This window comes from Primulina eburnea, chromosome 13, assembly GCF_022965805.1.
Source record: "Primulina eburnea isolate SZY01 chromosome 13, ASM2296580v1, whole genome shotgun sequence".
Taxonomy (NCBI): Eukaryota; Viridiplantae; Streptophyta; class Magnoliopsida; order Lamiales; family Gesneriaceae; genus Primulina; species Primulina eburnea.
Window position 1 is genome coordinate 35,164,640 of NC_133113.1, and position 26,804 is coordinate 35,191,443.

General features: G+C 35.3%; 3 protein-coding genes, 1 non-coding gene and 2 pseudogenes across 11 annotated transcripts; 2 read left to right on the forward strand and 4 right to left on the reverse strand.

Moving 5' to 3' along the window:
* Positions 1–18: 18 nt before the first annotated feature.
* Positions 19–3,919, reverse strand: LOC140810773 (probable 6-phosphogluconolactonase 2). 7 transcript variants are annotated; one of them, XM_073168661.1, is made up of 5 exons: positions 3,590–3,748; positions 3,340–3,383; positions 2,254–2,456; positions 1,790–1,928; positions 19–599 (listed from the first exon to the last, which is right to left on the reverse strand). In XM_073168661.1, exons 3-5 carry the CDS (start codon positions 2,424–2,426, stop codon positions 123–125), a joined length of 789 nt encoding a protein of 262 aa, XP_073024762.1. In that variant the 5' UTR covers positions 2,427–2,456; positions 3,340–3,383; positions 3,590–3,748; the 3' UTR covers positions 19–122. The 7 variants fall into 7 exon arrangements, with proteins under 7 accessions (XP_073024762.1, XP_073024763.1, XP_073024764.1 ...); XM_073168662.1 differs by lacking the exons at positions 3,340–3,383; positions 3,590–3,748 and adding an exon at positions 3,780–3,919; XM_073168663.1 differs by lacking the exons at positions 3,340–3,383; positions 3,590–3,748 and adding an exon at positions 3,755–3,885.
* A 1,729-nt stretch (positions 3,920–5,648) lies between these two features.
* Positions 5,649–16,912, reverse strand: LOC140808799 (serine/threonine-protein kinase 1). 2 transcript variants are annotated; one of them, XM_073166068.1, is made up of 18 exons: positions 16,034–16,912; positions 14,781–14,869; positions 14,588–14,695; positions 14,277–14,384; positions 13,850–13,940; positions 13,561–13,613; positions 13,239–13,301; positions 13,056–13,100; positions 12,878–12,913; positions 12,178–12,233; positions 10,117–10,198; positions 9,391–9,525; positions 9,071–9,209; positions 8,492–8,645; positions 7,198–7,381; positions 6,471–6,651; positions 5,908–5,993; positions 5,649–5,818 (listed from the first exon to the last, which is right to left on the reverse strand). In XM_073166068.1, the coding sequence occupies exons 1-18, from the start codon at positions 16,845–16,847 to the stop codon at positions 5,693–5,695; spliced, it is 2,550 nt and encodes an 849-aa protein (XP_073022169.1). In that variant the 5' UTR covers positions 16,848–16,912; the 3' UTR covers positions 5,649–5,692. The 2 variants fall into 2 exon arrangements, with proteins under 2 accessions (XP_073022169.1, XP_073022170.1); XM_073166069.1 differs by having other exon boundaries at positions 6,451–6,651.
* Positions 16,913–17,425: 513 nt separating this feature from the next.
* Positions 17,426–19,975, forward strand: LOC140809946 (ubiquinone biosynthesis protein COQ4 homolog, mitochondrial-like; annotated as a pseudogene).
* On the reverse strand, positions 19,740–21,543 carry LOC140809947 (protein SPIRAL1-like 2). Its single transcript, XM_073167731.1, has 3 exons — positions 21,381–21,543; positions 20,455–20,746; positions 19,740–20,035 (listed from the first exon to the last, which is right to left on the reverse strand). The coding sequence occupies exons 2-3, from the start codon at positions 20,713–20,715 to the stop codon at positions 19,955–19,957; spliced, it is 342 nt and encodes a 113-aa protein (XP_073023832.1). The 5' UTR covers positions 20,716–20,746; positions 21,381–21,543; the 3' UTR covers positions 19,740–19,954.
* A 2,812-nt stretch (positions 21,544–24,355) lies between these two features.
* Positions 24,356–26,668, reverse strand: LOC140810816 (pentatricopeptide repeat-containing protein At1g69290-like; annotated as a pseudogene).
* Positions 26,634–26,707, forward strand: TRNAN-GUU (transfer RNA asparagine (anticodon GUU)). Its single transcript has one exon. It is a non-coding gene; the product is annotated as a tRNA-Asn (tRNA).
* Positions 26,708–26,804: the final 97 nt, after the last annotated feature.

Consider the following 26,804-nt stretch of genomic DNA (forward strand, 5'->3'; position numbering starts at 1 on the left):
AGGGGAAACTACGAGGCAAAAGAAAATGAAAACCCTTGTTGATGTTGAATATTGACAGTTTTCAGATCCATATTCTACGTACATTTTCGCCTTTGCAGGAAGAAAAAAACTCAACTCCACTCTCAAAATTTTATACCCTCGAGTTTCGAAGCAGCTTCTATATCGAGAAACCACACCAACTTCCCGTTGATTGGCGAAACCATCCTTGCAGGAGATTCTGGGCCAATGTTATCGATGGCCAAGTGTGCAGCTTCGGCTTTGCCCACTCCTGTAACAACCACAGCAACATTTGAGGCAGAATTTATCACAGGCAAGGTAAAAGTGATTCTCTCAGGTGGAGGCTTTGGGGAGTCTGTGATAAAAGTCACCCATAATTCTCTCTCTTGTAGCGCAGCGTGATTAGGAAATAATGATGCAATGTCGCCATCAAGTCCCATTCCCAGGAGGACAAGGTCGAATTTTGGACAGTCAAAAACTTCAGAAACATTGATCACACGTGTCCTAACGAGCTGTCTGATGACAAATTCATAGTCCTCCGCCGCTTGTTCTGCTGTCACAGAGTCGTTGATGGAATGCATGTGGCTGTGGATAATAGGTACCTGACATGGTAAGGAAGTGTAAGTTCAACAAGTAGAACTTGGGAAGTTTTTAAAGAAGTTCAAGATGCTGCATTTGGTAAAACTGAAAAGGCAACCATCTTATGCTGCATATTTGATTAAAGCCTATGCCATTATCAAAAACTAAGTGAAACTAAAAATCATATATGAAGTGACTTGCATAAAGACGGAGTTGGAGCTCTCTCCCATGAGGCATATCCTCATTTTGGCTTGTCCAAACTCCAGAGGCTATTAGGTTCTGTTGTACAACATTACTCAGGTTTCCACACAGAGACTACACATCCACGCATTTTGTATCATAATCATTCCCATACTTCACAAGCATATATAAAAATTACAAGGCGTCAAGTCCTATAAATATTAACCATAGTCTTGTGTGAGCACACAATATTTGTCTCTTAGTAAAGGGCGCATATAAGACTATTTCAAGGAATTCCATGTATTTTGTGATAAAAAAGACAAAAAATGTTAACCTTTAAAACTAATGGTATCTCATTGGATCTACCCTTACACCAGCCTTGCCTCACATCATTTCATACCAAAGAATTAAGCTCACTCTTTAGCAAGGATGGAAAAACAACCAGAACTGCCTAAAAAGTTCAAATTCATTCCACAAGGTTGATATCAAAATAAACCATAAATTATCGACATATATGACTTTTGAATCATGGGAATCTTCCTTTACGTGGTTATTATAGAATAAAAAGCCTTATGTGTTGCTTACTTGCATATGGTTATTTCCAAGCAATATTTTCTTCAGGACATATACGTAATTAACTTGTTATACAATTCCAAACTAATTTTTATGCGTCCAAAGCAATGAAATTCTGTCCGTAAGCAGGTGCATGAGTGCATCTTTATCCAGAGATGCCAATTGAAGAAAAAATGCCATTTTTGATGACATGATAATTTGTCTTGGCGATAATGGTGTGTTTTCTACTTGGCTGTATGTTATTACTATCATGTATTAAATCAAAGATTAATTATTAATTGTGGTGATATGCAGGAGTTAAAACCATTCACTAAATGATTCAAATAACTTTTAAAGTACAAAAATGCCAAAATGCTTGATATTAAAATAGAAACGGTAATGATAATTGATATCTGCATAAGCGAAACTAAAGATCATGCATCATCCAATCTAAGTGGATAGACAACACAAGGAATGATACCTTGGAAAAAAGACTATCCTTAGCAAGCTTATAATTGCTATCAACATGGCTTTTGGCAACCACGCGCTCATCAGCCCAGAAAATATACCACTTTCCCCAATCAACAGTCTTGTTGTAAGGGGCTTCACACAGTTTTCTGCTAACAAAAAGAAGTCGAATTTCAACTAATTGTGCCAGAAACAACTTCTTCTATAAGCTTTTTAGCTCAAGAAATATTCCGCACACAAAAATTCAACTCGAAGACAGGAAAATATGTACCCAAAATTAATAACCAGGAAGAACATGTGTACATTGGTAGGCACTCAAAAACAATATTTATGAAATATAAGAGAAATTTGCAACTTGTGATCTCATGGCCCTAATAACAGTTAGAAACGCTTTACAAAAAGTGGGCTGACAATAACTTTTATAGTCTATCGAAATGAAGTAATTAAGTTACAAGCGACGGAAAAGCACGTAAATACCCCATCAAGGTAATAAGCGAACCACCAGATAAAGCAATGGCAAAGACTCCCCTCTCTTTTATAGAAGCCTCGGATAATTCTGCAATATACTCTGCCAAATTGTTGCTCAGCTCAACGGCATTTTCATGAATTCTTAACTCTCTACCATTCTTGTTATCCACAGAAAAAGCCATGCTTTCTCACAAGGATTGTAAAATGCAATTCTACAATCACAAAACAGAGAAAAAAGAAAGGGAACACTTCCAGTTCAAATGAAACACAAAAAAGAGAGAATTCTCAACTAATTTGACCATACGGAGGAAATTAAAATTTTTGGCCCCACATTATCTGATAGCAATCAAGAATTGTCAGTGATATTAAATCAACTACTACAGTTGCACATCATTATGATCATAAACATCCCAAAGCTGTGAAAATTTTAATTACAACCCCAGTAAAGTGAAGATGCACTGATCATCAACATAATCACTCATTTATACTTTTGCAGCCTTATATGCACAAACCATTTCTATCGTGCAAGTAAACGTCTGAACACAGAATAACAAAGATTACGATCAATAATAAAAGAATTATGAAGATCAATGCCCAAATTACTAAAATCAATCAAAAGAAGCAGAAAAACAGCATTTCTGGTCAAACCCAGATGACATATTCTTCTGAACTCGCATATTCTTGCATGCACAAGCTTAGATTCTGAAGACCCGCAAATTACCAAACAAGAAAAAAATGCAATCTTCATAAGTCGAAGATATCACAAAACATTACATAAATATCTGAGAGAGCCCTAGGGGTAGAAGGAGAGGGAGGGATTCTTACAGAGAAAAAGAGAAAAGATGGGCGTTAGAGAAAAAGAAGAAAAGATGGGCTTAGGTGGAAGAATAGGAGTTGGACGCCTGGTTTTATGCACACACACAATTATTACATACATAAAATTACATATAAATAATACACACTGATGGTAATTTGAGCGCATTTAACTAATCTCCATCGCGTGTGTATGTGTATGTGTACATATATAAACGCAAATAATTTCATCTAATCTCACGAACAAATAGCGTCTTCTTGATAAGACATTGACAAAATTACCAGTGACCAAACAATAAATGCCATTTCTTGAGTTTCAAAAGATCGTCGCAGACAGGGGCGGAGGTACACTTGCTTGTACCCGGGCTTTAGCCCGGGTGGTCCAAATTTTTTTTAAAATATGTATATGTAAATTTTTGTATAATTTTGGATAAATTTGATATTAGTCCGGGTAGATCAATTTATAATATTAAAGGATGTTAGAGTTTAAAATTCTAGCCCGGGTAGCACCAAATTCCTGGCTCCGCCCCTGGTCGCAGAACCCAAAAAAAAAAAAAATCGTCGCAGAATTGGAAAGTAAACGGATTACATATTCATATAATAAAATATAGAACGCAGAGAAAAAGGGCATAACAGGCAATACTTTTGGGGAAAAAAAATGCAAAGGGATAATTGTTATGAAGAGGAAAACTCTGACATGTTTCAAAGATATTATCATTCACCTCTTTGTCCCAGATGCTATCAATAATGGAGCCAATTAAAAAAATGTGGCTTGCACGGTTTAAATTGAATATTTTTACGCAATATGGAGTTTGCCTTTTGCATTGTTAATTCCAAGTTATCCTTTTAAGTTTCCCACAGTTCTGACTTTTTGTGAAATCTTCAAGCTCAACATAAAAAACTCACTTTTTTTCTTTTTCTTTTTTTTTTTGCCCCATAAAACTTTCGCTTTTGCTTTTATTTTTTCTTTAAAGCAAACACGCAAAACAATTCGAAATTTAAAGCAAGAGAAATCATATACGTGACATTGGAGTATAAAATTGTAATTGGATTCATTATTTAATGCGATTAATATTTTGACAAGAAAGTTTAGACTTGGTAAGATTTTAAAGATTTTTCGGTCGAAACACAATGTGAATATCATATACGATAAGTTCGCACGCTATATATTTTTTATTATTTGGATTGATATATTATCTATATCAGTTTGCGAAAAATTAAGCGTGATGTTTCTTTCCTATTCCACTATTGTTCACTATAGGAAATGTACTGAACATATTGCCGTCACAGATTTATGGCAATTTATTAACTCTAAAAATGTGTAATGAGTTGCATTTTGTAAAAAATATTAATATGGTGTAGCACAGACCATTGGATAAGAAATATCCTGTTCACATGAAAAAAAATTAATTAAAGAATGAGTGTATAATAAGGTCGGCAATTTACATTATATTTTTGGATAGACATATTTCTGTAGTTTTATAATTAGATTTCATAGCTCATATTTCTTATTAGTATACAAAACAAATGTTGTCCGTATCATAAACATCATTTTTCTCATGGTTTGGTTAGATGTTATCTATGTTTCTTTGTTAGACAGGCGTTTTCTTTTTATAACATTTCATTGCTCAAATAGAGAGAAAAACCAATTACCAATTCACTCTGATTATTTAGTTGTCCACATTCCTTGAGTTATTGATGTGATCAATATATTTCAAGAAATAATGGGTAAAAAATTATTATTAGAAAACAATAATCCATGTATTATTTCTCAAAAAATTGTGATTCGGTTATATGGTGGAAGACATTGATCAAATTAATTTTTTTTAAAAAATATATTAAAAAGTTGAGCTTGTATTTTGTACTTCGGAGATTTGAAGAAAATTTTAGTTATTAGTTGGTTTCTCAGAATATGCTCGAGGGTCGATCAAATCAATCATAACTTGATCAAATCAACATAAAAATTTCTTGTTCATTTGATCTGAAAGGTGGGATATATAATGTGTTACGATTTTAAGATTGGAAATTGGAATACCATCTTAGCAATGTTTCCCAAATTGTGGTCCTACTCATATTTGTTGTTACATGAAACAGTTGCAAGCTTTCCCATGTTTTTATCACATTACATTCCAACAGACTTTAATGTTTGGCTGGCAATTTTATACAATTTCGTAGCATAGACAGCGACTCAAGAAATAAGACATCACCCAAGCAGGGGATGAAATTCCAACTTCAAATTAATGAATAAGGTGGGGAAATGTCTACTTCAATGAAAGAATTGGATATAGATGTGTTTGGTTGTCAACAATAACTCACTTTGTCTCTTAATTATTACTGATGTTTACATATATTTTTGATATTATCTATTTTATTAGGTCATCTAAATGTTTGAAGTATATCTCTATATTTAAAAATATAGAGATATAGTATCATTATAATAAAAATTCCATAATATCATAACATGGTTTAAAAATATAACGCTCACTTGTCGCCACGACAAACACAAAATAGGTCATTGTCCACTTTTTTTTTTTTAAAGCTAATCTTTGCATTGTCTATATATCATTAGCACAGCAAGTCAGAAGAAGTGGTTAACATAGATAAATGGACTAAATATTAATGGGCTCGAAAAGTACTAATCTTTTGCAACATTCTCGTTAATCACAATCGTAAAATAGTTCGAAGGGTATCGGAGAGGTTTTGAATGGTTTGTTGTTCTTGTGCAGCTTGGATTTCTTGAAGGGGCATTTCTTCGTAGCACCTGCAGAAAATATTTTGGAGATATGAAGAAAATTCTTGAAGTTCAAAGGAAACTAAATCAAGGATGGAATGAACATTACAAAAGCATACATCTTGTGGTATGCTAATGCCTGAGCAAGATTCATCAGGGTTGGACTTGAAGTAAGCCTTTGATATACACCGGGAGGAAGGGGAACCTGAATAGTACACACATAAGCCACTTCAAACATGTCGAGTGTAACATATATCCGATAAACACACAGTGGACTTTATCCACATGCGATATGCAAAGGTAACATGACTTCATGCTCATGACAATTTTAATTAGGAAGTGGCCTACCTGTTATTAAATCAGTGAGTTAAACTAAATTTGCAGATTATTTTACAAACAAGCATCACTCTTCACAGATAGAAAACAGCAAGTATAACATATTGGGCAGCGGAAGAATTGAAATAAATTTGACAAATTCACAGTTCCTAAACAATTGGTTCTTTGGTAATGAGTTATTTTTGACAACCCGTTATAACATATGAGAATGGTAACTTTAAGTGAATGACTCACTGCATCACAAATGATATTGCAGTTTACTGTATATACGCGTGTCCAGAATAAATGCTAACAAGTTAGTATAGAACCGGGAAAACAGAAAGGACCTCATTTTGTCTGTTTCTACCCTTTTTAAGCTGGGAGTCGCTGGAAAAAAGCTCTTGCATAGCTTCCATGGCTACGTTCCCATGATTGTCCCTCTGCCATCCCCCAAGCACGTTGTCAGACAAAAGTGCAATGGGAGATATATCAGTTGCCCTCAGAAATGGAATTGGCACGGTGTTACCAGCAGAGTATATGGACCAAAGCTGTCGCAGATGTAATACCAAAGTAAATGAACACTGCATAATGACGTAACTTGAAAAGGAAAACAGTTATAGCAACCACCAAAGTGATGCTTAATCGAATCATCATAGAAGGGATGGTGTTGAAGCTAATATTACGCAGAACAAGGCTCCCAGATAAGAGGTGTTAAACCGAGAACAAATTCAAAGTTTCAATAATTACACACTGAAGTAAAATTTACAGAGATAAAAAATGTTTAAAAACCATAATCATGGCCTGTCCCTACGTAGAATAAAATATTCACTCTGGGCATTTGAAAAAACACAGAAAAGTAAGGCACGATATAGTTACAAAAAGTAAATAAGATGGAAGAAATCAGCAAAGTCGAAAGATAAATGCTTGCAGCTCCCATTTCTCAATATTAGTAATATGGTGTGGACCGTGGCTAAACAAAAGCTTCATTTACTTGAGTAATAATCAGAGTCCAATATGAGCTGGTTTCCAGGAAAATGAGATTTCCATTATTTGATGCATTAAAGACAAGTTTCGAGGTCGGGGGTCAGAAATACCTTATCCAATGCTTTTCTACTGACGGTCTCACTAGTAAGTGAAGCATCATTCAAGCGTTCACCTTTGCCAACCATTACTTGGGGAATGCTATCGCCCTTAAGGTTTTGTTCAGGTGAGACAGATAAATTAAGAGGTTCTTGTAATCCTTCAGTCGGGGTTCCTATATCTGTAGTGATGTCCATCCTGACAGGTTAACAAGCATGGGTAGCGTAAAATAAAATGTTGTGTGAACAAGGAACCATACAAATATTGCACAAGTGACGGTCTTCCCAAGGTTTTAAAGCACCCCTGAGCAGAAAAAAGATGAACTATCAAGAGATCATTAGAAAATAAAGATGGAATTCCTTGTGTCAGAGGACTCAAAGATAAGGTCGGCCCTTGATTTGGCCACTTTCTAGTTTTAAGATCGTAACAGGGTTGAGAAAATTCGATAAAACATATTATGTTAGACGAGTTCCAGTAAACTAAAATGGCACAAATTCTGGATGTTTAAATGATCACGCTTAAACATATTACAACGAATGAGCAGTCAGAAGAGTGGGACATGAACCCTTCCGTGTGCTCCTTACTCACGGAGATAAAAAGGAATATCATTTGGGGAATTGAAGTCTCATAAATTTCGAAGCGTACACTGGTACTATTATTTTGTCAACCACATATACCTACTGACGCAATTTCCATTACTGATGGACAAATATTCTTATCCGGCGATCTATTCAACGATGGAGTTAGACCTGCTATTAATGTGGGTATCTAAGTTTCCAGAGTAGGGTCTGCATCTCAGATTAAAGCCAAAGTTTCACTAAAAAAGATAAGAGCAACGAAAGAAGATCCCGGGGCAAGGGCTCATTGTATCAGATGAAGGCTCAGAAAAACATTTATTCCCCCATACGTATCACTTACCTCTCAGTCTCAAGCAAATGGCAGTAAATATATTAATTTGGTAGTACAAACTAAAACCTCGAGTCTAAGTTGACGTTTATAAAAATACGCAGTCAAATCTAAGTCCTGCATCAGAAACATATGGCAAGGACAAAGCTTTAGATCGATGATCATATATTAACCATCGCCATCCCCATGGCACATAACATAAACTGTGAACCAAGGTGTTTCCACAATGATATTCAGTTTATAAAGAAGCCCAGTTGAGCAACACACATACTCGCATGTGCATGTAACTGAAAAAAGAACAGAAAAGTGAAAAGGTCCAATACAGGACACTGCAGTTTCATGATTGAAGAAATTACGTGCGCGCGCGTGTGTGTGTATATATTTATTTATTCAGTAGCGTACCAAGAGTCGACTGCTTTATTTCCAAGCCCACTGACTGAAAGACTTTCATTATGTCTCGTAGCAGCAGAAAATTTGTCCGACGCTATCAATGTTGCCTGAGTAGCCAATTTATCAATCTCAAGTCTATCATGAACAACTACAGTGCCATAGTCACCTAGTCAAACAGATTTAGATCAGTGCATACTGCATGGAGATTTGTTTACAATACTACCACATCAAGAAGCCAATGTTAATGTCTAACAAAAGAAAAATAACAGCCTGAAAACACAATTCAGTTGATACGAAATTTTGATGGTTATAAATTGGAAAAATAAATACCAATGTATATGTAACCTGGTTATCATGCATGATACAACCCTACTTTTTCTTTACTTTTTTGTCACTAAGTCAACTAGTACCAACTCAAACCCAAAAATGCTCGATAAGAAGCAACCAAATTATGAGTCCAGTTTTTGGATCATGCCTGAAGTGGTCCCAACTTGTAGAGTCATGAGGTTCTACACTTGTATTGTACTCTAAAATGTAACAAAAATAAGTTCATATCCAATATTATTGGTAGAAGTCGTGTGGCATGATTACCTTCCATAGCTAGTTGTCCCTCATCACAGATGTACTCTTTATCCTTTATGCTAATAGCACGAGTAGTATGCTGATCATATTGGGGCCTAGATGGAACAGTACTAACAATGGCTTCATGAGATATTGGATTTTCTAGAGCCTGCAGCATCAGAAGCAACAATACAAAATTAAGAAAATTACACGTCAGAAAATAGAAAACTAAGGATGTTTCCTGTTTTACATTTTCAAAGAGAACAACAGAGTCGCTAGTGGTTGTAAAACTACAATGATAAATACGAACAAATAAATTTTGAACAAAATGGAACAGAAATAAACCATACACCATCTCTTGAAACTATTGTTCCTGATTGAATATCGTGAGCTTGCACAGCCATTGATGCTCTGATTTGTTTAGCCTTCTCAATCCTTGGCAGCATTCCCGAAGCTCCACTTTTACATTTTTCAATGAATTTGTGCTACAAGAGCGAAAGGCAGTAACAGAGAGAGATCTAAGTGAAGATGAATTCGACAACCATTCAAGCAAATAGCGGCTTATAGTTATAAACCTTACACAACACCACAACAATACAAATTGTAATTTTTTTCCTTTAGCTTCTCTGATTGCTCTCTGTATCAGCATTCTTGTCAAATTCACACATAATTTTTAAAGAATTTAACTCAAACAAGAACATTGGAGATAAATATGCAAAATTTGAAATTTACAGTATCGCTCATTCATACAGAAAATCGTGGATAAGAAGAAAGCACAATACTTACACAATCCCCAGGATTTCTCAACTGTTGAGTTGATGTAATGTAGTCATGTAATTAGTTAATTTATTAGAGAATAGACCGGAACCTCTTAATTCAAGCATAGAACAAATTATATGTACAACTACAAGCCTCAATTCACTAGAGAAGTTAGTTCATAATGAAACTACTAATATATAGGCTTATGCAAAAGTTTAGGTACAATAAAAGCAAGGATTGCATCATGAAACACTCAACAGATCTTATAAATGAATCACTGGATTGTGTGAAGTTGAAACCAACTATATTATGAGTACCTTCAGCATCTCAATTGCTGTAGGCCGGAGCCTCGTGTCTTTAGTAAGGCATTTTGCAATGAAGTCATGGAACACTAGTGACCTGCAATAGTAAGCTATTCAAGCTTCAAGGGATAGGAAAAACTGCTGGGAACAACACAGAAAAACAATTTAAATCAATTTCGTACATGAATATGTTACGGGAAGAAATATTTTTAAGCCCAAGACTGGAAGAGAGATAGAAGCCCAAAAAGAAGGCCCAAGGCTTGTCACGCGGTTCGCAGAAAATTGAAACTCGTAAGATTGTTTTCGATGTTGGTTCTCAAAACTGAAATACCAGTGTATCGCAAAGTTAAGCAACTGTTACAGAAAAATTGTCACATCCCGAAACTCGGGATTGACACCGGCGTCGTTTAACAATCACACAATTGAAAACAACAAGCCTTTCGTAGTACAGTATAAACCGAACCAGTTTATATATCATAATTTCAACCCAAAGAAAACATTGTCTTTACAACCAAAAGCACTAAACGACAGAAATAAATGCGGAAGCGTAAAAAAACTGCATAATAATAAATTTAACTTAATCTAATTTCTTGAGCATTCACCATCCCCAGAACTGCTCAGATTCTTCCTCCTCAATTTCTTCTTCAAGCTTATCTGGGATGGGTTGAGTAAGGGGGATGAGTATTTTGGGAATACTCAGTAAATGGGGGACATTGAAACAACATAAAAGTTTTATAACATTTTCGAAACATACATATACATACAACATGCTTTTCATAATCGTAACGTAATTTCCATAACGTAATAACACTGCGATTTTTCACCTTTCAACGGTTTAATGTCGTCAGTCCCTAAGTTTTAATCCTCTAAGGGGGCAAGGCCATAAAACAGTTCTATCCCACTGTTAAGGGCCATATGTTGGAATTCCACCCATTTTCAGGGAATTCTCACAGTGTCAAACATAAACGTAATAACTTTTGTAAAAACGTATAGACAAAATGACGGTACCCGACCGTATTTTTAAACCACAAAACCGAAATTTGAACGTATGCATAACTCAAAATTATAAATTTTAAAACAACCCACTTACCGTGTTTGGATGTACTAAAAACGTGGAGGCTTAGCTCGGAAATAGGGTCGCTTCTTGCTCCTTCTTCGGACAGAATTTCGGCTTGCTTCTTGTCTAGCTTCGGGACGATATTCGGGCAGAATTTTGGCTTAGGGGATGCTGAAGTTTTCGAGATTTCAGCAAGGGGAATTTCGAAAATCTTGGGTAGGGAATGAGTATGAATGATGGAGTATTTATAGGTGGATGAGATGAGGCTCAACAAGGTAATCAAATCATGCCCATACCTTGCCTCCAAATCACACGGTTGACTCCCCATATTTTATTCCAATCAAAGCTTATTTGACTACCAAACTTGTGGGATTTAACCTTGATTCTTTCCCTTCTTGCTTGGCTCGAAATCATGATGCTAGGTCAAGGGATTTTTGAGCCAACTTTGATGATATAGTTTCCAATATACTAGTATCTTTCCATCACAAAGTTTGGGCAACTAATCTAGGGGGATTTCGAAATTTCTTGTCATATCCATTCTCAATTCCTTTTATTTGGTGTGATAGTAAATCTTGTAAATAATCTCCCCCAAATTTTCGAAATCTGCATGGTGTATGGCTATTGACTTGGCAAAACTATTTCCAAAAATTAATATCCCAAGGTGCATATCTTATTGTTATTATTTATACAAAGAATCAAATCCTAAAAATTTCCTTACAATTTTATTAAATAACTTAATGAAAATTTTCGGTTCTCACATCAAAATAGGAGATGAGCAGCCATATTCCTGTAAATTATCTTTTCTAAGGAAAGGAAATTGTGGAAGAGGCCATGCACTCTTTGGCTAATCAACATAACCAAAGAGCGTGCATATAATACGGTATAAGTGAGAACAATGGCCTCAAATGCAAAAATTCTTTCAGCATTTCTACTTCCTAATTTTCTGTAACACGTCAGCAGCACGTGGTTAAAGTTTACAGGTAAAGATGCCACATATTAAAAGAAATATCAGGACAAACCATTTTTCTTTATCCTCAAGCATTGGAGCAGGTTCAATGGAAATCATAAACAATACCTACCACAGATTGCAAAAATGTTAAACCCCAAAATCTAGAACACATATAATAGAAAGAAGATAGTTACAAGTAAAGAAATGTCCAGTCAGTTAACTAATAAAAAAGATGCCTTTGGAATGAAAAACGGGCTCAATTAAACAACCTTTTTAACAGTGTCCACCTCAAGAATCAAGTAAATATCATTTGTGCTGGATGATTTACATTCAGAGGATAATCCAAAGTAGCCAAGCACATTCTGCTCATATTTATTTTGTATAACATGAAATCAGATGAGTGCAAAGGACAGTGTATAATGTACTATTGCTATTGTTTCTTTTTCTACGTTTCCAACCTCTTGGCTTAATTAAATTGAACAATCTGCCAGCGCAGTCCCTTATTCACAGCAGTTACATGTTTCAGTAATTTTCCTACAATAGCAGCCTATCACAACCAAGGATTCTAGTCTGAGCCTTCTCATCTTCAGATGCATTGAATCTATGCAAATTCAGCGCAATGTTTCCTGGAGAATTATTTTTGGAGTCCCTTGAGCAAATGAGAAATTCTAATTCAACCTGGATACTTAGAACTTCATATTTTGAATCTGAAATTGCATCATGATTATTCAACTCAAAATATATGTAAAACAGCAAATTTGTAAATTTACCCTCATGGGATGTACAGTCGCTCTTGGAGGTAGACCCTGGAAAAAATTGTTAAGGAACAACAAGATAGCATTATTAATTACATTGAATTGCTTCCAAAATAGGGGATAAAGTAGGCATTCAATTCAATAGAACGAGAGGATATAGCCGTTCTTCAACCAGACAAATTGACAAGCATACCTCAGCCATTTCAATAGCAGACACTCCAAGAGCCCATACATCTACCTGACAAAAATGAACTATGAAATTTGAAAGCGAGCAACTACACATCCTTTCATTCAGAATATCATTTCAATTATGAAGTAGAATGAACATCAAATTAGTTACCCCATTCGGTCGAAAATCATCAATAAAAACAAATACCTTCCCGTCATAACGGCTTTCTTGGATAACTTCTGGAGCCATCCAATGAGGGGTGCCAATAAACTGAAAAATATTAGGGGTGTGCTAACATTAATAAGCAGACACAAAACAAAACACTCTTCTAAAAATTGTGACAACTATGTTTCAATGTTAACTCTTAGCCAAAAAATCGAAAGAGAAAAGGCCTCTTCAAGTGCATTGACCGTCATAATTTTTGTGAATTTTGTTTCAAAAATTAAATTTGTATGGTATTATTGTCTATATCAGGGAACAACATTAAAAGAGATTATGCGGCAATTTAATAGGAATAAGTCAGTTTTACCGTGTTACGCTTGGACATGGTTCTTGTTAACTGCGCAGCAACACCAAAATCACCTGTAGGATGTTATTTGTCCTTAATTTCCATTGCAATAAACAGTGACCAGATGTAACAAAGAATTAAACATAAATTGGTCAAAGTTATGAGCAGTAATACAGGCATATTGAAGTTCATGATCAACCGTCCAATAAATTAGGATTCACATTTTAAGTCTATCCAAAGGAGAAAAATATGCATCAAGTTGATGTTTCTGCCAGAGACATATACTTGAAGTGTGAATCTTAAGACTTACCCAACTTTACCTCTCCCTGCTCAGTCAACAAAATATTACCACCTTTAATATCTCTATGCACCTTGAAAATTGAATGCAGATAGGATAGACCCTGCACGACGCAGAAATAATATGAGACCCAAAATACATGTTGAATGTTCCTAAATAACCACAACTACAGTTCTTGGTTTTCTTTAATAGTGATGTATACATGCATTTCCACTCCAAAAGCAGGGCACTAATATGACGAGCAAGACAGACCAACATAAATATACAAGGGCAAAATATACTAGGCATGCCAATTATTGTGTGCATTAATTCAGATGAAAAAAGATTTGATATAAAAATGACCATTTATTTCTATCATTAAATGGAAAAATCCCATTGACTACCATATAAATAAACCATTAAAACTTTAAAAACCAAATCTTGTCAGATTCAAGGGTACCTTCAATGCTTCTCTGCAAATATAAGCTATTTGATACTCCTCTAGAGGCTCATCAGTAACATTCATCAAGTCAGCAACACTTCCACCCCCACAGTACTCCATCACTATCTGCCAACAAGTCCAAATTTGCAAACTTCAACCGATTAATCGAATTCACACTGAAATTAGCTCCGGATAGTAGTAAAATACAAGTATTAAATCCAAGCAAGCAACCAAAAACAAAACAAAATAAAGGGCAATGATTACTGCTCGTCATATAAATATCTATATTGGAAGAAAAAAACAATAGTCCCATATGATCTTTGTCATACCCAAAGATATTCCTCTCCTTGGTAGCTCCCAAGGTAGCGAACAACATTTGGATCACTACACTGCTGCAGCATCTCAATTTCACCTCGAATCTCTTCATAACCTTCCTCCTAATAACACATCCTTTACATGTTTGAAGATAATTCACTAAAAAATATCAGAGGCTGTAGCATAAACAATAAATTGAGATCATACCCCTTCAGACAATGATATAACTTTGATAGCAACCAATTCTGAAGTTCTTATGTCTCGAGCTTTATAGACTGCCCCATATGAACCTTTCCCTGTTTGCCAGAATATTTCTCCATCAATCACCTCAATTTCACCAGCCCATTAATAACAATGTGAAATGAGACAAAAAAAGAAAACACCACACAGAAAGTTCATATTCTGATTGTTTGGTGCATCAGGTGGTCGGTTGTCTAGATGAGGATTGTAATACTATGTTCAGATTTTTTAAAAAAACTGTGAATATCTCAGAGAAGTTCAAAGGATTTATCTTTCCTTAATAAATTAATTTCATCCATTTGCATTGAAATAAAAAGCCATTGATATCAATACCTTGACTAATTGAAATAAAGCTACAAAATGCGTGCCCTCAGACACCATATAATTTGTACAAGTATGCTTAAACTTTAAGAAGTCAATACCAAAATTTTGCCATATTAAGAAGAGTAACTTGGCAATAAAACAAGTACAATCTATTAAAAATGAGGAGAAGATTTCCACATGCTTTGCATATGTGAATGGTATTTATAGTAGTTATCATTTTTCCTTCTGTGATAAAATACAGGTTAGACAGTATGCTCAGTGCCCAATTTGTGTATTTAACTTAAGCGGACAAATTGCTCTCCGGAAATCAACCACGTGTGGTGCCCTCCACTTTTCAGAGCCTCACAAGGTCCATACTTTCACTACCCTCGCATGTTCAGTTCGGATTCAAGATGAGTCATTTTGAAATCTATTCAGTTCATTTTTCTTATTTTTCATCCCTGTCAGTATTTACCGCAGAGGTCTTACTGCTCTAAATTTTAGTAATAGCCAGGTAGCAGATAACAACAGCATATTTTCTTCTGGCATAAATAAATGCCTAAAATGTATGATTTAAATCTGTCAATAAACACAGTGTACCATTGACTCGTATTTTTAATTCAGTCATATACTTGTACAATAACAAATTCACATCCTTAAAAGATAATATAATATACTCAAAACCAGGAAAAAGTAATGTATCAGCTATCACTTCTAGTTAAGCATGATGTTCATATTTGATTCAAGAACAGCACCGCCAGTAGAAGTTTTGACATAGCCACAGACATACTGCCACATAATTTAGCCAAAAAAAACCATGTTCCGTATTAATATTATTGGAAAAAATAAACTAAAATTACATTGATAGCGAGCATAAGAATTCGAAGCAAACATATGAACTTAAACTCAATCTTTACCAAGTTCGTGAAGCAACTCGTACTTGGTAGAGGGGTCTTCCCTTGTCATGCTCTCTGGTATCGAGTTAGAGGACACTTTTCCATACCCCTGGTGCCTCAATTGTCCAATCCCTCCCCCAACACTTCCCTCGCCCAATCCCCGGCCACTCCCCCCAACACTATCGCCGCTGCTTTTCCTACTCTTGTCATATCCCATTACCCCCACCTTTTGCATACTCTTCACTGCCTTCCTCATTGTTCCACCTCCTCCTCCACCACCACCCCTTCTCACCATTGTCCCCATTCCATCCTCCATCTCATCATCATCCTCATCTTCATCCTTTTCATCTCTCTCCCTAACCACAAACGTCGAAAAGTCACCCGCACTCTCCTCCTCTTCGTCACCAGTTCTCCCCCTAGGGCTTCTTCTCTCCTTAAACGGCGTTTCCGAGTTCCTTGCCCTTGCATAAGGTGAAGAGACCTTCATATTTATATCCGAATAATTCGGCATTCTTCTGTCATTCTTCACAATCATCGTCCCAGAAATAGAGGCAGCCGCGTCGTCATCATCGGACCCTATGATGTCATCACCCGCTCCGCCGAAATCTTTGGGAAGCCTTTTAAACAGCGGAGGCAGTGAATCTTCCTCGTACTCAATCGCGTCATTTTTATTAACCATTGTCGCATATATACCCGTTGAATCTGAGTCCGGTTCGGGATCTCTTAGCGCGACGTTTTCTCTGGAACCATCATGGATTACGATCTTTGAATAAGGGTCGGAATTCTTCGGTGGCGGGGCCTTCCCGGCACGCCACGACCTCTGCGTGAACTCCATTGCCGTTGTTTATCTCAACTCTCTAAAGGGTGTAGGAGGCTTTTCAGGGTGTCATGAAAAAATGTGATTTGGATTTTGGTGGATAAATTTATATAAAAATCAAATAAAATATTTTTATTCTTAAAAATCATGTAATTTGGGGTTTGAATTGGATTTTAAATTCACGAACTTAGAATTTTTGGCATTTGATATAAAAGTGAAAATGCGATATAAGAATTAGATTTAAAAGTTAAAAATAATATTATTTCACATAAAAAAAATTTATATTCACCTATTTTTAAATATCTTGCATCAACAATATTTTTGTAAATGTTCACATATTTTTTATTATATAAAAGAATTTTTTTCTTTAAAAAATAACGAAAAAACCATATCGTTGTTTTACGTTTTTAAGAATTGGAAAAAAAATACTCATTATGAGATTTTGATCAAAATTTTATAAATTAAACTTTTAATATTAAAAATAATAGAGGTTTTTAGTAGTTGCAAGACTTTGTAAAGTATAATATATTTTTATTTGAAAAAGGTACAAAAATATATATTGTTAAATAATGTTCACGGCATCGCGATTGGGGTTAGCGGTTCTGAAAGTTATCTTTTCCTTTCAACTTATTCTCCCGAATACAGCGCATCAATTCCTTCTCACTGCCGCCTCCACCACCATTTCTACTCGTTACCGCTGCCGTTTCTCCGTTGGCCACCATCGTCATTTCTCTGTCACAACATTGGAGACCCTCACACTTTTCTCTTAGTAAGAGATCAGATTTTTTCTGAGTTTTATGTTGACATAAAAATTCTTATGATATACGATATACTGTCAATTATTTGCTATCTATTAATGCATGTCCTTAGTATTTGGTTTAACATAAATTATTTACAATTTCTCTTACTTCGTGTCACTTAACAGTATCGTCAAAATTGGCTATTTTTGTTTATGTGATTGGCTTTTTTGTTACTTCATAGCATCCGTTTCTTGAAACTTAAAAATATCATATTCAGGATTTTTTTATGAAAATGATTGGTGGTGCACTTGTTAGACTGAAGGGCTGGCGACAGGCTGCTGTTGCAGTTGGATCAGCTATGGGAGGATTGCTGGATCCTCGGAGGGCGGACTTGATAGCTGCATTAGGAGAGACCACTGGAAAGCATGCATTTGAAAGGGTCCTAGAGAGGATGATGAGAAGCCCTGAATGCAGGGTGAGCTTTTACTTATACCTTGAGTCGCTAACCATCATGTATAACATTTTTAAGTGGTCTTAATCGGGCCACACAGCATGCAATATTAGAGCTCTTATCATTAATTGTTGCCAACTTCGTTATCAACTCTGATTCAAGAATTTTAAATTTTTAACTTTTGTTTGCTCTGTAGTTTTAGCATTCACGACTCAACGGTTGCTGGTTACACATCAGAAAAATACATATTTTGTCAGTTGGAGCTGATTAATTGCATGTGGTCATGATTTTGATGTACCATTTTGTTAGTTAATGGGACTTGGAGTTGAGTATGTTCACCAAAAAATGCTTATAACTGGAAAACCACGAACTTGGATGTTACAAAGATACACACATTCAGTTTGAAGTTGGTTTTCCTCGTGATTTTCTGCAGTTGTCCCAATTTTGGTTAGTGGCACCTGAAACTAAAAAATCTTGTTTGCAAATTTGCGTAGCCGCCGACTCAAGGGAAGTTTCATGTGTAAATCATTGTGTATCGATAAGGTTCTTGTTTGAATCATGTTTATATCATCAAATATGAATATATGATGCCACAAGGCCACAGTCTTTTAATTTCATGTTACATATTTTGCCATAATGTGGTGCTTTAGACTTTTGAATGCAGGACAGCATAGTACTGTCTTCTTAATGGACTATGTGAAAAAGACCGTGGGAACAGGGAACTTGATGATTTATATTTGAAAGGGGAATTGATGATTTACTTGTGTTATTTAGTTCAATCATATGGTTCTACTATCCATTGTGAATGTTATATCATTTCACTCTATGTGAGAATTCACTACTCCTATGTCCCTGCAGGCAATGCTATCGGAGTGCCCTTGTGTCATCTTGCTAGTGTAGGACATGCATGGGACCTTCCATCTAACACATTTGGTGCTGCATAAGCAAACTTTATGGGATCCCGGAATTTCTCCCCAGATGATCGCCCACCAGTCCGGTTCATGGAAACTGAAGAGCATATGTTGCAACACGTGCTCGTGAGGTACATGATTTCTGGCACACCCTCTTTGACCTTCCTACCAATTTAATTGGTGAATCAGCTCTGAAGGTTATTGAATTCGAGCAAATGCTACTTCCTATGTGTGCTCTCTTTGTCATGGGAGGCACAGTTAGATTCAGTGAGAGGCAGAGGAAATTGTTTTATCAGCATTTCTTCCCTTGGGCTATTAGAGCCGGCATGATATCCACAGACTAAATGTGTGTATACTACGAGCGCCATTTTGAAGAAGACTGGGAAGATGTTCGTCGGAGATGGAGGATCATTCCTGCTCCACGCCCTTCCTCTCAACCAAATGCTCTCTGAAATGCATAGATATCATTGGCCTTCTTTTGTCCAAATGCTCTCTGAAATGCATATATATATATAATTGGCCTCCTTTTGTAACTTCTTGTTTAATAAATTTTTTTCCCTTCTTTTTTCTTTTTTTTTTCTTTTTATTTGTACGAGTTCAATTATACATTTAGCCGAGTGATTGTTGAGTGAGAATACAATCTGAACTTTGAGACCATAGTACTACAGCTATTTCCGGCTCAGATAGAGCTCGACACAATAGTATCCCAGCTATTTGAATGATTATTAGGCTATGCTGCGAGTCTGCGACCCACAACGATGTTTGGGCCATGGCAAACAATATTCTTATTCTCGCTGAAGTCATCGACGACATAAAACACGAGTGAAATTAACTAGATTGTTTTACAGAGTTCATCGCATTGGTAGATGAGAATACAAACTATTTTACCAGAAACCACATTGAAATCACACACACACACACACACACACAAACACACATATATATATTTGGCACAGCACACAACTGTGTTTTACCGCACAAACAAAGAGTAAACTATTCATCAAGATTTCAGGTGATCTTATTTTATTTGCTGCCGCCACCAAACAGGTATCCCAGAGAAGAACCTCCACCAGGAGCAGCCTGGACCTTTGTCGATGGCCGATCCTGCAACATATCAGTGGTTCAAATTAGGAACAAACACAAGGTATTTTGTACACGTTGAAGAAAGTGCATCTGTAATGGAAAAATTATATCAAATGGAATGGCTTACAGCCCTTCTTTCATTAATTGAGACAAATTCTCCCTAGTTACAACCAGTAACAGGCCAACAAATCAAGAAACAAGCCACAAACGAACTCATATTCATGGAGTGAGGTAAAAAAGTAAGACGTGTGTTTGTACATTCTCGAAGATGAGACAAATTAACAAATGAAACGAGGGAAAAACAACGTCTCAGAGTCTTAGAAAACACGAGTATTTTTTAAACATGGCCCTTGATATATGCACCTTTTGGTTTGGGCTATCCACTAAAAGAAATGAATCTGCACCTCATAACAACAGGTGTTCCATGAGCTAGATCATACCGTGATGAAATTGCAAATGTTGTCCCCTCCAGCTCTAGAGTGCTTATTCATCGTGCTACTCTGAATGCCCGCAGGAATTTGTTTACTAACATCCACAGGCTGAGAAGCAGCATTAGGCTTTGGTGCAGGTTCTTTATGCGAAGCCCCGCTTTCAGTTGCAACATCTTTGGCATTATCCGGTGCCAGTTTTGGCACCTCGCCGCTTCCAAACAAGTACCCAAGCGAACTCTGTCCTCCACCACTGCTCACACCACGACCCATGGCTCCTTGTCTTTGCAGGTTAATATAAGGCCTGTCAGGAAACACAAACATACTCAAAAACTTCAGCTGAAACCTGTATGCGGTGGGTAAGCACCAAGAACTCAAAAAATTTCCATAAAATGCCACTAAACTAATGTGAAAGCTAATATATATCATATAACTTGAAGATTCTCTTGTACACGAATAGCCAACTTCAGAGTCATTTCAGAATATGGGATAAATATCATAGCTATCCCTCCAATCCCCTTGCATCATAGCTATCACTTTCACTTATCATATTCAGGAAAATCCGTTCTTACCTAGTAACAATAATTTGTGGATAATATGAAAATCAAAACAAAATTTTAATTTTTCATAAAATTCCAAACAAATTACTCTGCTAAATTCGAGAAACAAAACCCAAGTTCCACTTTTGCCGTATAAAGCATAGCATAAGAAAAACTCTTCAAAACGGGCAAGTTTCTTCCCCTAATATCACCACAATGAAAATTCAACCAATAGCGTGGCATCGATTGTAAAGGAATTAGCAGCAGGAAAACCAGATTCAATCCCCAATTGCTCAAGAGAAACGCAAAAGATACTAAAATTAAGGGAACGAATACAAATGGATACATAATGGATGAACATTCATCGGATAAAAACTAAACAATGGCTTTTGAGCTTACCTTTAGGTTGTTTGAGCTCAGATCTACTAGGAGGAGAAATTTGAGTGCGCCAAAGTATTGAGCTGTAAAAGTTTTTAATGGAGCTTGAGTGCTTTGGTTAACAGTCAAGATAGTCGAAACTTGGGGCAAACAGTTTTGTCTAAAAATATTCTAATTTCAATTTAATATCAATTAAAAAATTTAAATATATATATATATATATATATAATTAATATCAATTAAAAAATTTAAATATATATATATATATATATATATATATATATATATATAGTTTTTGTTTGTTATTTTTCAGAATATTTTCTTCCGAAATATCAATTCTTTACGCCTTTGAGTTTGATATTCTAAACATAATTTTGATAGGCAGAAGGAAGAAATTGATATTGATTGGGTCTTGTTAGTGCTGGAGTACTTAGGAAAGCTAATATGATGTGGGAGACTTCAAATACGAGCACGGACATTAGTTCACTTGCGGTATGTGTCAGAAAAAGTATCCAATGAATCTACTCGTGACTTTTATTTTATTCGATTGATGTAAAATAATTTTTATTTTAATAATATTTTATATTTTAATCAATTATTACATTTATTTTATTTTTATACTCATTCAAGCTACATATTTAAAGTAATTTGATATACAATATGTACCATGCGTGATGTCTATCAACGTAAGATCATAAAATTATTAGAAATCGTATTGTATATTTTAAATTGATTCCTATTCGATTCAGCAACCTGAAATAAAGATAAATATCGTTCGAGCTTGATACTAGCATTTGTAATGTAAACGTCATGTTTCATTGGTAAGAACATGAAGATGTTTATTCATATATATGAGTGATCATTTAATTATGTATTGAACAACCCTCAATCAGACATTTCAAGTGATTATCACTTATTGAGTGTACTAGTTTGCAATTATGGTTGTACATCATTAGTCATCTGACGCGGGACAATGTGAATGTTCTACGTATTAGCATATACTTTGATCCATTTACCGACTTCATTGATGATTATCATGTGACGAGGTTTGGTGTAGTTTCGAAATACGTAGGAGTCAATGTATTGTAGTCGGGTATTCATCGCTCACCTACAGGTGGATATATCTAATGTGATCTGATAAGTCAATAGTGCAAGAAATCTCTGGCTAGAATAATACATATGCATTTTGGAAAAATGTTTCCTAAGTTGCACATAACATTCGACTATTATACTCAAACATACATCACATTGTTATCTAATTCATTTATAATTCTAAATTTACCAATGATAGCAGATTCAATCGGGATATTTGAGTTGAATGGATCGTACTGTACGCTAACCATAAACTAAGGTTCTTGCAGACAACATCAATGATACATAAGGAATCATGAAACGACGTTACTAGACGCTTTTACTATGATCCGATGGACGCAATCAGATTTGAGTACGACGTTCTTGATCAAGGGGTAGGTGAAAAAATGTAGTTATTTAGGATAAGCCCAAATATGAAAAATGTTGTTATGAATCACATTAAGTTGTGAACTCATAGTTAGATGTACCTCTAAATAATTGAGGGTCACATAAGTATTGGATTATGTTTTCTCGTTGAAATGTTCAAATTCAAGGAGTTGATTTTTGCGTCTGTAGTTTGATGGAGCTCAAACAAATTGCTTATAAAGGAGTTTATAAGTTGATTCCATATAATGGAAGTTTTAGAATTTAGCATAACTGCTAATTAAATGAAGATAGTTAAATACATGTTTTAGTTAAAAAGTTTACAAAACTGGCAGCTGCAAAAAATGAATCAGTAGAAAAATTTCTCTTTCGAAATTTTCATTTTTCATTATGTGAATGAAATTTGTACCCTCCTCTATACATCAACGCTATCTTATTATTGATCGAGATTATAATGAGTTCATAATTATTTATTTGGTAAATTTACATACAACAATAAATGGGTATTGTGACACTTTTTTGTAGATACTTTTAATTAAATATTGTTACACATACTTAATAATGGCACTTGTAAAAAATTAATAATGTGTAAAATAAAAAAACATATTAGATTAGTTATCCTGACATTTTTAATTGATGTCATTTTTTATATGGAGGAAAACAATTATTTTTTCCACATCGTAAAAAATCATTAAAAAACTAAAAATTGTCACTATAAATAAATGTAGGAATATTTGGGTTAGACAAATATTGGAGGAGAGAAAATAATTGTTTCTTTTCATATAAAAAATGACATCAATTAAAAATGTCAGGATAACTAATCTAATATATTTTTTTATTCCGATATTTATTTTATCTATTTTTCCCTCCTCCTATATTTTTATCAAACCCAAATATTCCCACATTTGTTATTGTCACTATAAATAACATACACGACACTTTTAGTTGTCATTATAAATGGTTTTAACTGACATATAAAATTTTCATTATTACTATAATAACAAAACATGTATAAATGTATTTAAAACATGAGTTTTCCTGATATTTAAAATTGTCATTATATAAATAATTAGTAATACGATGAAGTTGTCATTAACATCTTATAATGACATTAAAAAATGTCAGGAAGTTAAGATGACATTGGGTAGAAGACATTTGTTGGAGGTATCACTAAAACTTAAATGTCACTCAATATTGAATATAGTGACATTTATGAATGTCATCATAAGCATTTATTCTTGTAGTGTTAGAATATATTAATTAAATAGCAAATTAGTAGTAGTAACTACGAAGTGCAAAATTCGCATGGAAAATTTTAGAGGAATATAGAATAGATAAATTAAGTAAGTAATTAAATAAATAAAAGTTGAGCATAAATAAATATATATGTATACATATGTATGTATATATTGTATCATCAAAATTTGATAATAATAATGTAATTATGCATGTTATTTTCAAGAATATGAAATACTTGCATGAGAGTTTTGAATAATGGAAATACGATATCCTAATTCAAGAAGAGTCCTTATAACTAGATCACGAATTAAAATATATAAATATTTCATTAAAGGTTATATGAAATAACATAATTTTTGCACATAAGTTTTGGTACACAATTTTTGTACACCAATTTTTTTTCTCTCTCTTGCACAAGAAAATTTCGGCCAACCACTTTCCACTTTGCTTTACAGTGCCGATTTCAAACAAAAACATGAACCATCTCCGTGCAGAAACTTGAGAAAGATAAACATTAGAAACCGGTGCAACACTGTTTAAGCGCTCAACTCTACCCAGTTTTTGAAGTCAATAAGCGATTCCATTTTTCTAAAATTTCTGTGTCTCAACTTTGACTCGCAGCTTCTCATGGTTCTCCATAAATGCTTGCTTAACCCTCCACTTATCAACAAATGTCTTCATTTCTTTATATTTTTCGATGACTTGCATCACAGCATCAAAGAAACCACCCCTGACCAAGGCGTGTAAAAATGCACCAACCAAGCTATTATCTAAATTCAGCCTTTTCTCCCCCTCACCAAAAATCTTCCTCTTAACTTCATTCCAAAGCAACAAAACACTAAAATATTTCTCCATGGCGACATATCCATTAATAAGATATGTCATTTCAGTCGGTTCAAAGTGCAAGAAAACCACCTCCTGAAGGTCCGCCTAGCATCTTCCATTCTACGGCCTTACAGAAGGTGTGGATTATAGAATTCCAGTCATGTGTTCCCACTTCGACCGGAGGGTCCTGAACAACTTCATTCATGAAAGCAGCCATCAACTCAGGCCTATGATGCTCTGTAAGACCTGTCATGATTGTCAAGTAACTGCCTTTTAACTCGTATACTCTTGATTCTCTCATGTCAAGGTATAGAGAAAATGCAGAACGAAAATCTTGGCAGGACATGATGATTAGATTAAAGAATCAAATGTGACAACATCCAATGGCAGTCCCAAGTTACAAATTTCAGCAACTAATTGTGCAGCTTCAGCTGTTCCTTTCTCTCTGGAATAATCCTTCAAAATTGGCACATAGGCCCCAAGTCCAACAGAAGCTCCCTGCACGTTAATTTCATGGAGAATGCTATGGGCCTTGTCCAATAAGCCAAGATTGATACCGGCAGTAATAACTCCATAACCTACAGACTTCTGCACTTGAAATGACGCAGGTTCCGTTTTTGAGATTCCATGACCACATTTGCTAAACCTTTTAAATTCCCCATTTTGCAAAAACCTTTCCACAATTTCATTACAGTTTCCTTCACTAAGACACTGTTCTTCCCCTTCTTTCAAATACCGGAGGATGGTAGCCGATTCTGACTGGAGATCACCTGATTTCACATACCCACGAATCACATTATCAGAAAGAATCCTTTTATAGATATACCAAACCTACCTATGAAACTATACAATTCCATTACCTTGAAGCCCCTTAACAGCGTACAAATACCAAGAAATCCTACACTAAATTTGTCAGGCCTAACGCCCAAAACCGACATAGTTTCAATCACTTCTCGGCATCACTTACAGATTTAAGCTCACGAAAGTAACATTCTAATACAGCAATACACGCAACCAAATCAGGTTTCGTTAAATTCAGCTTCTCATCGATAGAAATCCTACAACTCTCGTGGAAAACACTCAAAAAGGTAGCAAAGTACCCATTTTGCCTACATATATCAACAAGAACAACGCCCCACATTTCGAAAGGCATGAAAAACCTGTTCTTGAGCATGCTTCTCACCAATGCAAAAGCAGGCACGACACTGTTGGCAATTTTCAGGGAATCCAAAAGGTTCTTCACACTTCCATGTTCTAACAGTGAAGGGTTCTTTTCCAACAAATAAACCACTGATGCAAATGCTCTCTTGATATTATGGGCATCAGATAGAGAAGACAGATGGACAATTAACGAGTTGGTGAGCGATTTACTCGGATAAAAGCACTATTGGTGAAAGTCTTGAAAGCTTTCCAGGCCTCATCTGTGTTATGGTCGAAAAGGAATTTTTGAAGATTGGATCTTTGAAGTCGTGAAAGGGAGTTTTCTTGAGATTTTGAAAGGGTTGCTTGTGGTTGAGGAGTTCTTTTAAGTGCAAAAATTGATGGTTGGGGGAATGAATAGAGGCTTGGGATTCTTGTTCCGATGAAAGCTTCTTCTCGAGAGCAGACACTCAGCTCTTCTCCAAATTTCTCTTCACCTCCGCCGCCGAAGGAAGCAGAAGGCCCAGCGCAGATCATTCCGGTTAATTTCGCCGCGAGGCAATCACAAATATAGTTATATATATAATATGTCATTGCTTAGATTAACGCAAGGAAGCTGGAATAGCTCAGTTGGTTAGAGCGTGTGGCTGTTAACCACAAGGTCGGAGGTTCAAGCCCTCCTTCTAGCGAAATTTATATTTATATATTTCATCGATTATGTCCTTTTTAACTTAAGTGCTTTTTTAATTCTATAATAAGATCTAAAATACTTATCTTATTTGATTG